At 43.1% G+C, this 16,905-nt stretch overlaps 1 protein-coding gene across 8 annotated transcripts in view; it reads left to right on the forward strand.

Moving 5' to 3' along the window:
- The window catches only part of palld (palladin, cytoskeletal associated protein), a 64,937-nt gene that overhangs the window by 36,989 nt on the left and 11,043 nt on the right, over positions 1 to 16,905 (forward strand). For 7 of the 8 annotated variants that reach the window (XM_055049973.1, XM_055049934.1, XM_055049966.1 and 4 more), the window contains one exon: positions 15,300 to 15,971. In XM_055049973.1, the coding sequence (XP_054905948.1) occupies positions 15,300 to 15,971 (672 nt within the window). Of the gene's footprint in view, positions 1 to 7,731; positions 7,834 to 15,299; positions 15,972 to 16,905 lie in introns of those variants that run through there. The other variant, XM_055049989.1, reaches the window with a different exon arrangement.

The raw sequence follows: 16,905 nt of genomic DNA on the forward strand, positions 1-16,905 counted from the left end.
TATATCTATACGTCACTGGACAGTATGGCTGGAAACATAATATGATACAAGAATTTCACATACACCAACTACAGGTAATTATTGATTAGTTTTTTGTCTTAAATATCTGAAACGCTGCCACACTGGTGATGTGATCGTTCCTGTTGGATCAATGGTTTCCTGCTGCAGCATCAGTTACTCAACAGGCTGTTGCTTGGAAACCAAAGAATGAGTGAGTGAGTTGCTAGGTAACCAAAGAGTGAGTGAGTTGCTAGGTAACCGAAGAGTGAGTGAGTTGCTAGGTAACCGAAGAGTGAGTGAGTTAGTTAACGCCACCAACTTTGCTTTGCTGGCGGTGAGAGTTCGATCAACTAAACCCTTTCTTCTGCCTACATCTCCCAGAAGGCTGTGCGGTTCTGGATCAGAGTTCAGTGAAATTGTTGAATATTGTGCCAGACGTATTATTTACTGATGTTTATCACAAATCAATCACAATATATATGTTGCTAATGACTTATTGTATGTAAATGTTTCATGTATTGATTGACTTCACGATGGCTTCTCAGCTTGCAGCATTAACAGACAGAAAACCTGCGATCCTTGTTTATTTGTTTGGCTCGAGAGCTTGAGAGGAAGGGACGTACTGAGGGAAACCTGGCCAATGAAAAGAGACCTCCTGACTTTTTGTGTGTGTGTGTGTGTGTGTGTGTGTGTGTGTGTGTGTGTGTGTGTGTGTGTGTGTGTGTGTGTGTGTGTGTGTGTGTGTGTGTGTGTGTGTGTGTGTGTGTGTGTGTGTGTGAGCTGGATAAGATACCAGACATCGGCGCAGGAATCGAGTGAAAGCTGAACTCAAACTTCCCAGAGAGAGACTCCGATTCTCTGCTTGGATAAGAGCTGAGGCACAAGTCAGGAGAGAAACCAATGACTTTACCACATGCTGGTCAAAACAGGAGTTTCTCATTGACTGCCTTTCCCCCCAGATCATTTCAGTGTTTTTAAGCATAGCCAACAATAATATTTTAAGGTGTGTGCTTTAGTCCAAAATAACACCTTGATTCACAAATTCACAGGCTGCTGATTGCAGGATAAAATGAACAAGCAACACTTTTCTTTAGAGACAGTGTTTTCATCTCAGAAACTGCTGCAGGGTTTAAGCACACAAAGGACAAGAATGTTTTCTTAACCTAACCCTACTGCTGGGAGCTTGTGTGTTTTGTCATTGAACCAGAAGTTATCTTGTTGTTGGAGGCCAGTTTAATTGTGTGAGCTTGGCAGGAAAACAGGAGAGCATTGCTACTGAATGAAACGGCTTTCGCGCATTGTGAGGCAAGGAGTCTGCACTCGGGAGATTTATGACCCTGTTAGATAAGCCGGGTTGCGTTTGCATGATGTAAGACATCAGCTCGATTTTATTTTGTTCAGCGTTCACCTGAACACTCACCTTACAGAACGTAAAGTCGCATTACGACAGGCAGGTAACACCTGGAGCGGGTCATTCTGATTCACATGTGAGCGCATGTTTGTGTTTCAGGATGAGGAATCGATACCAACCACGATTACAGATCCTGTTGTAAGATTTCACTGCACTTTATTTTTTTTATTAACATTCTCCTGTGATGGCGTACTTCTGCCATTACACGACCAGTATTGATCATTTGCAATAATCTTGACTAGAGTTATAGGATTATTTGACTTTGTTTACGACGTGAAGCAAAAGATGTTCCATTATTTCTTCTGTTAACTTTATTACAGAAAAGAAAAATCTTGGCTTTAAAACTTGATCAACTTTGAGGTCGTCCCACTTGTTGCTTCAATAAGATCCTAATAAAAGCAACAGCTGGGATCGCCTAGTTCCTGAGCTTTCAAAATATTCTTGAGCTAAAGTCAAAAGCTGTTTCACATTTTCTCAAGTTACCGCCACAAGCATTAATATGTTGTAGCAGGATTTTAGAAAACGCACACACGCTACCCCGAACACAAAGTTGTGCAGAATAGTGGAAGGTGGCCTGGTTTTTAAAGCATAAGTCTTAAACCTGTTGCTCTGATTCGTGTTCTCTGAGAACACTTTACAATTTTTATGGCCCAGTTTGTGTTGGCTTGTCACATAAAATCCAAATGAGATTCATTTCAGTTTGTGGATTTGATGTGACAAAATGGGGCGGGGTGTAAAAATAAAAAGACCTTCTAGATATTTGAACCTTGTGAATATTGCTGCTCTGTTAAATGATAGAACATGCAAAGATTTTACACTGAGTAAAAAAAGAAGGGAGCATTTGACAAATTAGGAGGCATACAAAACGATAAAGATGGAGCCAGCAAAACGCTGGCTGAGCATTATATTATAGGTTGGTATGGTCTAACGTCTGGGTGGGCGTCTCTGTGAGCGCAAGAGGCAGAGGCAACAATTATCCATTCCTCTGCTTAATCTCTCTTTCATTAGAGCAGGAATCAACAGTGACAGTTGAAATGATTCTCTTGCACGGATTTCGCTCCACAAAGTGCTTTTTGTGTACGCGCTGAAGTCTCACCAGCGGCGTAACTGTGGGTTTGTTTTTGACGCGGCACCGCAGCGCGTTCTCTTTTAGCCTGCATGATGAAAAACAGGCACTCTTTAGCACTTAGCAGAACCTCAATTTAGCCTCTTTTTTTTTTTCCGTTTGCTACACTTATCCTGGTGTTCCGGCAATCATTCAGGTTTTTTTTTTCTTGCTCTTTGGCTGCATGGATACTGAGGTAATGACTGATTGTAATCTGCAGAACTTGGGTGGCTTACATGAAACCAGACATGGAGGGAGGAGGTTAAGTCAAACAGGCGAATGTATACAGTTTGCAGCCCCTGAACCTGATTCATAAATAGTTTAGAGATGATATTTAAAGAGCAGCCTTGGAGAGAAAAGCAGATTTGTTTGTGTGAATGAAACGCAGGCATCGCCAGAGCCTCTTTATTTTTCTTTCCTCTGTGTTTACATCTTGTGTACCACTGTAAACGTCCCAATCACATTTCAAGGAAACGCTGCAACCTCAGCAAATCACCTATAGACCCACTTTAAGCACAAGGAAGGAACCAAAGAGTTATACAAAGAGGCATTTTGTTTTTGCAAATTTTTTGTTCAGAAAATGTAATGGAAAATAAATCGATACTTTGGCCAGCTTAAGTTTGAGCTAAGCAATGTACATGTGGATCTAAAAAAAATGTTTATTTTGCTTGAGAAAGATGAAGAAGAAGCCAGACCATGAAACGATTCATCTCTGACCTTACAAAAACGTTACATACTTTAGTTCCAATCAATCCTCTAATGTCTGTCTCCACTACTGGACTGGAAAAAGCTGAACGATTAGAACCCAGAGAGAGCATTTTTGAGCTCCAGTTAAAGACCCATTTGGTCACAACACAGCCGATGAAGACGAGGCCAGTGCATAAACACAGTCATGATGAAGGCCAAGAATGTCCTAATCAAATTTAACGTGGCCCCTGCTGCCTGCTGCTCGACCTCGTACCTTTCAATCCAGGTCGGCTGACATAACGGCCATTCCTCTGAGATGAAATGATTCCTGCGGTAGTTTTATAGAGGCTGCTGTCTGGGGAGCAGCAAACTCACCGTTTTCACACACAGACTGTGGAGTTTCAGCAGAAGATTCGCTGCTCACCGCTTTCCTCCTACATTTTGTTTTGTTTTTTTCTTTAAAGAAGCAGAGGTCTTTCGCTCAATCTGGTGAATATTCTTTGTCCTGTTTTTTTTTTCCTGAGCAAAAAGCTTTGGCTGCCAGGATCTGTCGCATATCTGCGCTGTGACTCAGAGCTTCCCCTCAGCAGTTTGTTTGTGTTTACGAGGTGCAAACTCTAATGAAGTATTAGCAGTCACTTTCCTGTCGAGGTGTTGCTTGCGGTTTTGTAGAAAGCAGGAAACATGCGTGTTGCGGAAACCACATACAGCCGAGACGGCAGGCTTCTCACAAATGGGTTGTCGCCACCGTACGTCTAATTAGAAGCCGCTGAACACCTTACAAGGCCACATGCTTGGTTTTGATTAGCGGTGTTTGGAAAAAGGCAGACAGGAAGCTGGCTCTCGTTTCGCTGGGAGTGAGGTCCGTGAAATCGAATAAAAAGTGAAAAGAAGTCGCAGGAGGCTCGAGGGAAGCGGGGATGGAGATAATTTCACATGAACCTCCGCAGCGAGGGAAGGGGGACAGTCTATAAAAGGACATGGGAGAGACGGGATTGGCTGAAACGGCAGATCAACAAACCGCTGGATTGGTCAGGGAGGCGAGAACGACCTGAGTGGAATGAAGAAACTCTCCAAATAAGGAAGAGAGATGTGGGAGCTGACCTTCAGAGAGACGAGCCAGAGCAGAGGGAGTGATGAAAGGATGTGAGGGGAGCGAGAGACGAGGCAGTGTGTGTGTTTGGGGAGTTGACAGCATGGAAACTCAACTACCTCAGAGTCCCTTCCCCTGTATAAAGCTCTGTAAAACACACAGATAAACACCCACCAACACACAGCGCCTTGGATTTGAATTTATTTCATAAGGGACAGAGCTTATTAAAGAGAAAATATTCTGCAAAACGAATTCTTTTGATATTTACATCAAGTTATAATGTTAGTCCCTCATCAAAATCAGACCTGGAGTTTTTGATTCTTTCACGTACGTTTGAGAAATCCTTTAATCTCCCATGGCAGCCCTGCTGGACCTAACTCCACCTTCGAGACGGAGTTTGTCCTCAAAGTTACAGTTTCCAAGTTCCCCCCCCTCACAGAGCTCAACTCCGCCACAACTCCTCCACTCAGCTCCTTCAGACTAGCCAGCAGCAATTAGCAAACATCTGCTGAGCTGAGAGTACGAGCTGCTTCTCAGTGAAACACTGGTAGAAATGTGGTTAAAGGCTTAGCAGAGGAGCCATGTTCTAACGACTTCCTGAAGGCGGAGTTTCAGAAGGAGCAGGAATTTTGAAGTCTGAAGTCATAATTTTGGGTTTCAGTCATTGAGATTCAAAGTCATAAAACAATTTGACTTTTTCCCCTCATGAAAGTCAAAATTATGACAGATTCTCAAAATTGATTTTATTCTTGTAGTCATGACTGAAAGTCCAAATTCAGACTTTATTTTTTATAATTCCAACTTTGAAAGTTGAAATGATGACTTCCTGTTAGTTTTTTTTCTTTCTTTCTTTCTTTCTTTCCTGGTGGAAATGAGATTCCATAAAATATTGACTCTGGGGTTGAATACAAATGCACGATGCACTTTTCATATTTGTAACATGTAAAAAACATGTTACAACACAAGCTTTAGGGTCCAGACTCTTAAAATCCCAACAAACTATTTAAACTTGTGTCTCTAACATAAAAAAAAAGCTACAGTCTGCAGGGTGTGAAAACTTCAGGACTATGTAAACACAGACCGAGGGCGACATTTTTTCCTTCTGAGATCAATGAGCCTGTGATCAGGCTGTAGCTCCAAGTGGTGAATGTGGCTTATCTCCCAATAGACACACTCAGTTGGTTGACCACACAACTCCCACTTGTGGATCTCAATTAGAGGGCTCTGTAATGGGAACACACTGCAGTCTCATGACGCGGCTGTCACCGAGAACAAACACAGACGGGACTCGGTGTGATTCGCCCCACAGAGTCCGTGAATCAGCCCGCGAGGTATGACTCGCTTCGCAGTCGAACGAGACCTCCCCGAGTGGCTGTCTGACCTCCCGCCGGTAACTGGACTGGGCACATAAAACACCCCACTGGAGCGCATCCCAGCTCTCCCACCTTCCACTGGTTCTGCCGTGACTCATCAGCCGGCCTGGAACTCTAAAAATAGAGCCATAACACACCAGAATAGAAATGAGAAATTCCTAATAACAGGAGCTTTGCTTCATGGCTCAAAAATGAGGAAGAAAATCCTTCTCTTGAGAAACACTTGTGGAAATACTTGTGTGAATATAAAGCAGAACTATGCGGTCAGGATGGGAGTGCTCACACACGCCAAACAGAGAGTCTGCCTCTTATATTATTCCCACACCCTGAAACAACACACACTGCATAAAGCTATTGTGCTCCGTATGCTGGACATGTAGACAATGTCTTCATACACACCTCTGACATATGAGGGGTGATAATAACAGCTAATTCAACGCACCATCAAACCAAAGCTCGCTGATGATTAAAGGCTCAGTCCAAAATCCTTGAAGTGAGGTTTTCTTGAAGCAGTGAACATCTTAACTACTGTAGACGATGTACTTGGCTTCAGTCTCCAGTCATCTGGGTTTATACTGAATGAGGAGGCTGACAGCTTGCCTGATACAAAATGAAAGGGTCAGTCTCAAAACCATGTCCTTTATAAACCTTTTAAAAAGCATCACTGAATCAGATGCAGTACAAAGGATAAAGAATGTTTAGAAAGGAAACAAACTTTGGTTTCGCAGGGTTTTCAAAAGTGGCAGAGATGTGACATCAAGAAATGTAAGCGCATTTGTTTGCTACACATATTACTACACTGCAAAATTCAAGTGCATGAAGTTTTCTTGTTTCTCTCATCTTAGACTTTTGTCTTGTAATTTCTGTCAAGTATTTTGACTCCTTGGTTCTGACAGGTTCTTTTTTCATCCAAGGAACATGAAAACAATCTCGGTCATTTCCTGCGTGTTAACGTTGTGCATTGCATGAAATTTCACAACTTTTTGGGCTTCTTGGAGTTCCACACGACAAATGATTGTTTATTTGCAGAGATATATGCATTCACATCAGTTTCACTGCACACAGACAATACCACGGAAATGCAGCTTTGGATTAAAACGACATAAAAAGTGTGGCTGTTGAATCCCTTTGGGATTAGCTGCATTCATGCTAACAGAAAACATTCATTTAATAAAATATTTTTCCTTTAATCAAATGTTAAGCATTTTTAAAAAACAAAACTCAAACTGTCTTCTTAAAGGAGTAGTATTATATGTGTCCCATTACATGGCACAATCAAGAAACTATTTAACCTCAGTTGTTTCAAAAAACATATTGCATATATCAAATATGACTTAAGAGAAGATTTTCTTTGTAATTTAACCCCTTGATATTAGGGCTTCGTCACTTTAAAAATTGCTGCTCTTTCTGAGACACATCACAACATGGCTCCTCTATTAACCCTTTTACAATGTTTTTATTTTAAACCAGCGTTTCACTGAGAACTTGCTCCTATAATGAGCTCAACAGATGCTCAATTTGCTAATTGCTACTGGCTAGTCTGAAGGAGCTGAGTGGGGGAATTGCTCTGTGAGATGGAGGCTTGGAAGCTGCAGCTCTGGGGAGGAGCTTTGACCTCGAAGGCGGAGCTAGGGCCACCCAGGCGTTTTGAACAGGCGAATGGTTGCCATGGGAGATTAAAAGATTTCTCAAACGTGCATGAAAGAATCAAGTCCACAACATCATTATGACATGATGCAAAACTCAAAAAGTTGATTTTACATAACGCTGCCCTTTTAATATCTTGTTTTGTCTCTAAATCTCTTCCCACAGTCGTCCTTCTAGTCACGTTGCTGTGATTGGCATGGAAACTGGAGTCTTGCTTATGGCTGTTCTTATTTGTTTGCAGTTCAAAACGTCCCAAACTTTAAATCGTTTTAAGCTGCTGTAATACAAGCGGACGGTTTTTGTAAGCAGCTGCTTTCTGGTTCACACTGTGGAGGGGAGGAGCCCACCGAGCCACTGACTCATGCAGAGAGAAAGAGAGAGAGAGAGAGACAGAAAGGCAGGGAGGCGGCCTGTGTCACTGTCTGGCTGCCCACAGCTATAAAAGCTGCTCTGTACCTGGCAGAGCAACACTGAGGCTCTGCAGCGCTTCATTCACACCAAAGATCAAGAACTAAAGGTAGAGTTTTGCTTTTATTATCCTCTTGTGGCTACTGGGAGTTTATTCTGACAACGTTATGCAGACTCTTGGGTTGGAATGAGAGAAATGTAGGGAAATGTGCTTTCCTGGAACTTTTTAAGAGTTACATCAAGTAGAGAAAAGTTTTCAAAAAATGTTACTTCCTTTTCATTGCTCATTTTTTATTAGTCATAGTATTAATTTCCTTAGAAATCCAAGTTACCAAACGTGAGATTACATACATTTGAACTTTCCTCAGCTTGTGCTGAGGAGAGTGGCTCTCTGGTGTTTGTGGAAGCACACAAAGTCTTGAGTTTGATACTCATTCATTTAGGTGAGGCTCATAAAGAGGGACCAGAATCGAGAAGGGGAAAAGCATCAGCAGAAACCCGTTCTCCCTCCAGTCTGGTGTATGTAACAAACTCAGACTGTGTTTATGTGACGGGGTTCGTGTGTTTGCCGAGCTCCCCGGCGGAGTCGGATGGATTAGTTAACACAATAGACTCTCCAGAGTGAGAAAGCTCGTGGCTTGCTGCGCTGATTTCTTCACTTTCTGCATCTCCTCCTCCTCTCCTTCCCTTCCACTCCTGCTGTTAATCCCATTTGATGGGGATCTCTTTCCCTCTCCAATCCAAAGAAGAATGCCTTCAGCATTCCTGCAGCAGAGGAAACACACTTGAACAGAGAATAGGAATAGGAGAACGGATGAAGATGAAGCAGCCTTCATTCGTTTTACGCCTAGATATAAAACACAGACGAAGCTTGGGAGGGGGAGGCCATGGTGAAAGATGAGAAAGAAAGAAAGTAGGACAGGGAGAAAGTGTGCGACCGTGAGTTGTCGGTGTGGCTGGAATAAGAAAAGCGCTCTGTGCTTCGCTTTAAAGATTGTAAAAGAGAGTAGGGGGGGTGAGAAAACAGTCTGCTTCTATTTTATGTGGTGTGTGTGCAATTACAGACATGGGCAAGGGGAGGAGGAGGCCAGAATGGATGGTGGTACCCAGGGAGGAGTGGGGTTGAAAGTAAGTTGAGCCCCTTAGGAGAAGAAAAGCTGGAGTAAGACGGAGCAGCAGATGTGAACGCAGTGACTAATGGACTGTAGATGGATGCTTCAAAGTATTTTATTGGCTTTTATGTGGCAGATCAACACAAAGTTCTGCAAAAATGGGAAGCAGAAGGTGAAGTCTCAAATCTTTCACAGGTTTGATTGTTTTCCATTTTAGCTCCATCCATCTTTCTCCGACAACTATGACTAGCTTTGAAAAGCCTGATCCTCACAGAATGATGTTGCCTCCATTGTTGTTTCATCTTGGGAGTGGCTGTTTTTTTTTTTTTTGTTTGTTTTTTTTTTTTTTTGTTTGTTGTCACACAGAGTTTCGGAAAAATTTGATTTTGATCTCTTGTGGTTCTAGTTCACTGATTGACTTCTGGATTTTTGTTTCTGGAGTACAAAGTCATGCCACATTTCTTAGAATTTGTAAAATAAGAAGTTGAAACTGTGGATTATTTACATGTCACAATGCCACTTTGAGTTGGGCTGATGGGTAAAATCCCATTTGAAGTATCCTGAAGTTTGGAGTTGTAACTTGGCATCATGTGAAAAAGTTCAAGGGTCAAGAAATCCTTTGAGTCTACACTGCAAAAACACAAAATCATACCAAGTATCTCCTGTATCTTTCTGAAATGTTACTTGTAAGTTATTTTTGTCTTATTTCAAGTGTAGTAAGATATTTGCACTAAAAACGAGATGGAAAATACTTGGCAGGATTTTGTGCTTTTGCAGTGTCTTAGCTAGAACATGCTCTGTTTCACTCCGGAGCTTGCCATCCTAAAATTTATTGACAATAAACTGCATTCAGACAATAAATGTGTCATAAAACACGTCTCTGTGTTCAGTAAACGTCTAGAAGCTGCTGATGTGACACATTTCTGCAGAACCAGGTGACTGAGGGAGGTCGGACGTCATTCGACCGATCAGTCTCACTAACAGTCTGCCAGTCTTTTCACGTCTGAGCTCACTCTCTGTGACAGATTAACGTGATTTTACCGCTTCAGGCGAGTTCATGCAGGCACACTGCCATGATGACGCAAGGCAGCGTTTAGACAATGATTATGTGATTAATCTTCATCGATTTGGGTGATTTAATCTTTCTGTGTCGCATTGTATCATTTTGCAACCAGTAGCTTCTAATGTGTTTTTATTAGAACATATTAATAAAAGAGTCACTATCATCCATTAGTAGATCCTGATACTCACACATGAAATCCAGCTAATGTCCAGTGGGTTTTATTTAGAGGGTATCAGAGGAAAAGGGGGTTGACTACAAATTCGCAGCATGCTTTTCAGGAATTCACTTTGTAATTATGCTCTACTTTGTCTTAAATCTGAATTAAACAGGGTTGCGACTTCAACTGTACACGATTCCCACCTCGTGTTTCTGTGACCCTCAAATCCGGTTTCACTTTCCACCATAAATCATTTATGAATAGCAAAGTCCCCGGCGTTACCTAGCCACGGAGGTGTTTGCAGAAACAAATATTCGGAGGTGTAATGCAAACACACGCTGGCTTTATAAGCTGAAGGCAGGACTCTGGTCTCCCCTCCCTCTTCTGCTTTTAGACAAGAGGGAGGCAGAGAGTCGGCCGTCTCCGTGTTGTTGTTGTTTACAGAAGGAAACCCCTCATTACTGCCAACGCACGCTCAACAACTTCCTGCTCGCTTCCTGTCTTCAGCTGGTGAGGATAATAAAGCGGCTCCGTCGTTTACGGCCAGCTGCAGAGCTGGCAGGATCAGACGGCAGATACAATTCTTCCATGGCTTTCTGCTTACTCGCTCTGGTCCAAAATGCAAAATGTCAACAAGTGCAAAAGTACCTTACAAGTCGCTTTTCAGCAAACTATGGATGTTTTAAGTAAATAAGTCCTTAGTATTGATGAAAAAAGTACTGGTATCTGTCGATGGAACAAGACAATTTAACTTATAACATGGGGAAAACTTAGAACTAGTTTATTATTGACTTAAAAGAAGCTCTTAAATCTTGTTGAAAAGTTGCTTGTAAGTTGGTTTTGTCTTATTTCATGCATACAGAGATATTTGCACTAAAAACTAGACCAAGATTGTGTTTTTGCGGTGTGAAACGAGGAGTTTCCTGTGCGATGTGGGCCGTTAGAGTTCAAGTAGGCACCAAAGAGCAAACATGGCCTTTTACAACTCCGGGGTCTCCATTTATTAAAGCAACATTCTGCTGCTGCTGCATCTGGCGCTTCTCACTGAGCCTGAAACATCACAGCGCTGTAAACCTCCCGGTGTCCGGTTATTAGGCTTTCAGAAATGTGGCAGAGATTCCAGTCTGGATCGCAGTTTGTCTCGTCTTTCGTCCTCCGAATTTGTTAAGAATGTACAAATCCGACCCAAAAGGACCTCCTCCAGAGAGAGGCCTCCGAGACGGAAGATTGATTGCGTCTTCCAGTCGGAGCAGCACACAGAGGGGCTGAAGTGTTTTCTCTGTGAAGCGGACGGCTTTGTGGGCCAGTTGGCCCAAAGCAGAACAGCAAAACACAGGACTGTTGGCGTGGCGACACAGGAAAACGTCCCTACTAATTAGACCCCGCTCTGACATATGGGCCGACAGTAGAAGGGACAGATGGAAATCTGCTGGGAATCTGAAGACTTTTTGAGAGAAATCTTTACAGAAACTGTAGGTCAAGGTATCAGCAGCTGAGCTCAGGCGGATTATTGATAAAGCAGTGCATGATGGGACGACTCTGTTGGACTTTGCGGTCAAAGATTTCTGGAAGTAGAAGCTGGAGGCTGATCTGATTCTGGATGACCTCTGGCTGGTAGCTTGATTGATCCAGATTCTCAAGTGGGACATGAAAATATTGACGCAGCTGGAAATAATAATAAGACCAGACTGACCGTTTAAACATGAAGCAAATGCTTAAACCAGATTCAGATGCCGCTGTAATTTGGCTATAATTATAATCTTCTTGCACTAAGTAGTTTTGGAGGACCAGAGCTGCCAAGTTATGACAGATTTCTTGAATCTGCATCGAAACTCTGTGGAAAAAGCAGGATACTTACAAAGTTCTTGACAAGCCAAGACCCTAATTTTGTGACCAAATTCCGATCCCTGATCTTTGTGGAGCTCTACCTGCAGATACAGATTTAACAGCTGGAACAGCAATGACACCATTTAACAAGACTAGTTGTAAATGAAAGTAAAACTGGCTTTTACATCTCATATTAGCCAAGCTACGACGTTCTGAAAGTGTTGCTCTCTCTCACTCTCTTGCAGCCAAAATAAAAAGTAGAAACGACATACTATGTCGTAGGAAACGGACCTCTTCACTTGTGATTTTGGTGACACACTTCTAAAGAAATGTATTTGCACCTCCGGCTGGAATTTGGCAACTTTCACGACCAACCTGATCTCACCATTAATTCATCGATTTTTGCGACTTTACCTCCTGTTTCAATCTTTTTTTAAATTCCAAAAGAACTGTAACACAAGTACGTAAAAGAAGAAGAAGAAGAAACCCTGATGCATGCCAAAAAGGCTTCGAAGTGTGTTCATGCTGAGCCAGTAAGGGATGGGGCCGTGAGGATATGAAGTGTGTTTCCTTTCTGCTGGCCGCTTCTGCCTGACGCACCGAGAACAAAGCCAAAAAAGGAATGAAACTGCTGCGGAGCGCCGCGAGCCTCGCCAGCTGCCAAACTATTCCTGTAAAAGCTCCCTTTCCTTGGAGGCCTGAGGAGGAGAGCTTTGGGGGAATGTAAAGGAAAATGTACACAAAGCGGCAGACATGCTGAACCGATTGTGTTGTGTCTCGTCGGTGAGGACCATAAGGAGAGCACCAGGTGGGGACGAGCTGGAACGATCGGAATGGATGCTTGTGGATTAATGGGTATTTATTTGGGCCTGTGAAGTCCACTCTGGAAGGAAGCACACGGCCAAAACGAAAAACCAAAATGGCTCGGAGAGACTAATCAGTCATGCTGCTGTTGGCAGCAGGACCTAAGAGAAGAGGGTGGGTAGTACAGGAGGGGGGCTGTACTGTCACAGATAGGAAAAAAATAGTTGAAACACTCCACTGATTATCTGACATCTGGAAACGATTTGGGCACGTGAACTTGGTGGACTCCAGTGAACATGGGATGTGCAGTATTTTCTGAACAGTGAGGAGCTTCTCGTTCTCACATGCAGCACACACTGCACAACATGCTGCAAGATTTACAGCTTCACAGGCTTTTCCTAGAGACCAATGTCGTCTTCCTGATGCCTGCGGAGAGCTGTGGTTTCTATAGTTTGTGAATGCGTGAAGGAGCCCCATTTACAAGTTTGGAATGTAATTTTGGGAGCCTGTTGGAGAGGATTTATGTACATGCTGCGTGTTGCTGCTGTCTCTGGGATCAAAAAGTTTCTCCTGTCGTTTTGAGGCCTGTTCCTCGAAAGATTCTGTTTGGTTAGCCGACAGAAGCTCAAGTTATGCAAATAATTATACAAATATGACATGTCAGAATGTAAATGGCTAAGGAAGTAAACCCTAAACCACAATACCTTGCAAAATTATTCACTTCTCATAAACTCTTCCACATATCGTTTACCTTAGAAGCTAAAATGTTTATGTATTTTATACCCCAAATTTCCAGCTATGTGGGAGCGCTACAAAGTGTCTCATGGTGGAAAGAAGAAGTACTGTGCCCAGGTTGATAATATTTGCTCTATGATTAAAAAAAAAAGTGTGATTCTGCGTATTTTGGTGTTGATTCGGTGCAAAATAAACACAGGAAATAAAAAGTATCAATATACTTAATATAGAAGTGTGACATATTACCAAACTTCTGACGTTGCTGTGTCTTTTTCAAAAATACGATAAGATGACCAATAAAAAAAAAAACATAACATAATTGTGGAAATTTTTTCCTAAACTTTTTTGGGTTTTTTTTTACCCGTGTTTGGGAAACTGCAATACAAAACTAAAATCACATTTCAAGAGAGAATCTGAAACCGAAATATCAATTTTACCATACTAATACCAATCTGATATCGATACCAACAAGGAAACAATCATATTAATATTTTTGATCAATCCGCCCACCTCTACTTATAGCTCCAATTGCAGTAAAAAAACTAAATAATAAAAAAAAACAAGTATACTTTTAATTTACAGTGGCATGCATCTAATAAAATTCAGTATAAATGGAAAGACATTTTGCTCTAATATGAACATTTTCAAGGAATATGAATACTTCTGTGAGATTAGTGTGTACACAAAGCAAATGAACCACTGCGAAGGAATCCTTCATTTGCTGTGTTTTTAAAAGTTTATGGACTTCATATACATAAAAAACAAGATATAAACAACCACACTGAAATGAAAAGGAAGCAAAATAACTTAACAACACTTGGTCTCTTTGAAACTTTACTAGTTCATGTAAAGATTCTTTGTGGACAGAAATGTGGAGCAGACGACATCCGAGAAACTCCACCGTCTCTCCTCCACAATGACATCGCAAGACGGTCACCAAACTGGACGACCGCAACTCTGAAACCCCCCAGAAAAACAGCATTTCATCATCTGGATAAATGACTCGCATATGTCTCAGTTATGTTTTTCTTCTTTCAGCAAAACATTCAAGCAGGAGTCATACCGAACTGTGTCTCACAGAGAGGAAATCGGCCTCTGCGGCGCTTCTACTATCAGTTTTCGAGGCTGCAAGCCGGAGCCGAGCAACAGCAGTCTGACTCCTGCAGCGCATTTAAAGTGCTGTCAACAGTCTGGCTCTTTGTTAACGGCTACAAGCTGATAAACTATCAGTCCCTGCTGCTCGTGCAGTTGTTTCCTCCCTAGCAGTCGGACATATTCCAGTTTGACCAAACCTGGTGCCAGACGCAGCCCAGGAAGAACAGCTCACCCTAGTTGGTGGTCAGAAAAACATCAGAGATGTTTTTAAAGGTTAAACTCTGTCAGTAGTTCTCACTGACCGCAGCTGGTGCGCTGCAAAAAATCCAACAAAAAAATGACATTTTACCAAGTAAATGTGGTTTGTTTTCTACTATAAATATATTGGTACACTTGAAATAAGTGAAGTGTATCGATGAGGAAAAAAGGAAGTGCTGGTTCCAGTGGATCTAGCACTTTTCCATCAGCATTAAAGAATTATTTACTTAAAACAGGCTCCCTTATCTTGCTGAAATGTGATTTGTAAGTTTGTTTTATCTTATTTAAAGTGTATTAAGATATTTGCAGTAGAATCCAGACCATAAATATTTGGTAAGACTTTGTGTTTTTGCAGTGTAGAAATTTGTTATTGTTGTCGTGGAGAAACTGAAAACAGATGCTTCTTGTTTTGTAGCTTTTTTTTTCTCAGCGTCGCCGTCTTGCATCCGCCCTCCACCTGCTGCAAAGCGGTGAGGATTAAAGGAAGCTGGACTGACTGAGTCTTCTTCTCCTTTCCCTCTCAGGAACGCGGCCCAGCTGAAGCAGCTGCAGGACCAGATTCTGTTGGAGCAGCAGGAGGCAGCCATCTGGCAGCAGGAGCACATCCAGGAAGTCCCGCCTCCACCCTTGCAACTGCTTCAGGAAGCACCTCCACCTGCTCCGCCCTCGCCGCCCCTCCCCCCGCCCCCCTCCTTCCAGGAGCTGGAGAGCAGCACCGCCATGCAGGCCAGTACCTTCAACTACGCCCGGCCCAAGCAGTTCATCGCTGCCCAGAGCCCGGGCAGGGCGGGCTACGTCCCCCACTCCTCTGGCTCCTCTGGGTCCAGCCTGTCTTCCCCGCTGTCTCCACCCGCCTCCCACAGGCCCTTAAACCGGGTCGCCCTGCCTCCTTTCACGAAGGCCGGCAGCGTCGAGTCCCCGACCTCTCCGTCCTTCCCGCCTCCTCCTCCGCCCTTCCTCAGCCCCAGCAACCTGTCCTCTCCCTCCGGCTCCGGCCAGGACTTCCCTCCTCCCCCGCCCCCGCCTCCTCCACCAGTCTCCATGTCTCCAGTCGGCTCAGATGTGTCGTCGCCGTTCTCCTCGGTGCCCCCATCTCCTGCCTCCAGCTTTCTGTCCTCGGTGTTGCCCTCCAGCCCCTCCACACCCGGGAGCCCCACAGTCAACAGCCTGGGCCTTCCCAAAGGCAACGGCACCATGTAAGGGTCCAAAGGTCACATTTCTGTCACATGCTCAGCTGCTGCGGTTCTCGTTCACACTGCACTGTGTCAAATGAACCAAACTAGTTGAAAACCTGTTCCCCTCCTCGCCTGTGGTGGCGCTGCACCAAGAACAACAGAGAGAAATGACACAAAAACCTCTGAAGAAGACATGAGCACAACTTCATTCTTTACAGAATGTAAACAAAAATGGTTGTAGAAATTCTGTTTTGTAATAATAATAATAATAATAATAATAATAATAATAATACATTTTATCTATAAAAGGCTTGTAAAGACACTCAAAGACGCCATACAGTAATATTTTTAAAAACAGCAGCAGTAACAAGCAGGCAGGGAAACTGTCTGAGGCAAAACACCACAATGCAGTTCTCCTGCTAACATGTTTGTTTTGATTGTATGTACCCAGAATGCCCTGCAGTAAAGTCTGCTTCCTGCTTTTGGAGTGGTCTCTGAATAGGGTTAGGGTTACCATGCCAGAGTTCACTTCAACCAGACAGAGACCGAGGCTTTTAGGCGGATCAGCATTAGAGTGCACAATCACACCTCCACAAACGAATCAGACTTTCTAGATAAACGAACCAGAGTCGGATTAAAGCGGACTAAACAGGGCTGGTGTGAACACACCCCTACACTCTGCTGTCTCTTCAGAGTTATGCATTGTGTCAAGCGAGACACTGGAGGCCCTTTCTACACGGCGTGAACCCATAACAGAACCTGGTTGGACGTAAACGTCCAGGCGACAGGCAGGAGGCTTGGACGGATGAGAAACGGCATGTTTACATTTTTATATGGCATGTTTGAAAAAGAAAAACTAGATAAAGCAGCGAGACAGAAAGTAAAGTTTACCAAAGGTGTAATGGCAAGAAAATAAACCCTCTGACCTGAGAGGGAAAGGCGAGTCCAAGTCAAA

Source organism: Poeciliopsis prolifica, unplaced genomic scaffold (assembly GCF_027474105.1).
Source record: "Poeciliopsis prolifica strain line A6 unplaced genomic scaffold, Auburn_PproV2 SCAFFOLD002, whole genome shotgun sequence".
Taxonomy (NCBI): Eukaryota; Metazoa; Chordata; class Actinopteri; order Cyprinodontiformes; family Poeciliidae; genus Poeciliopsis; species Poeciliopsis prolifica.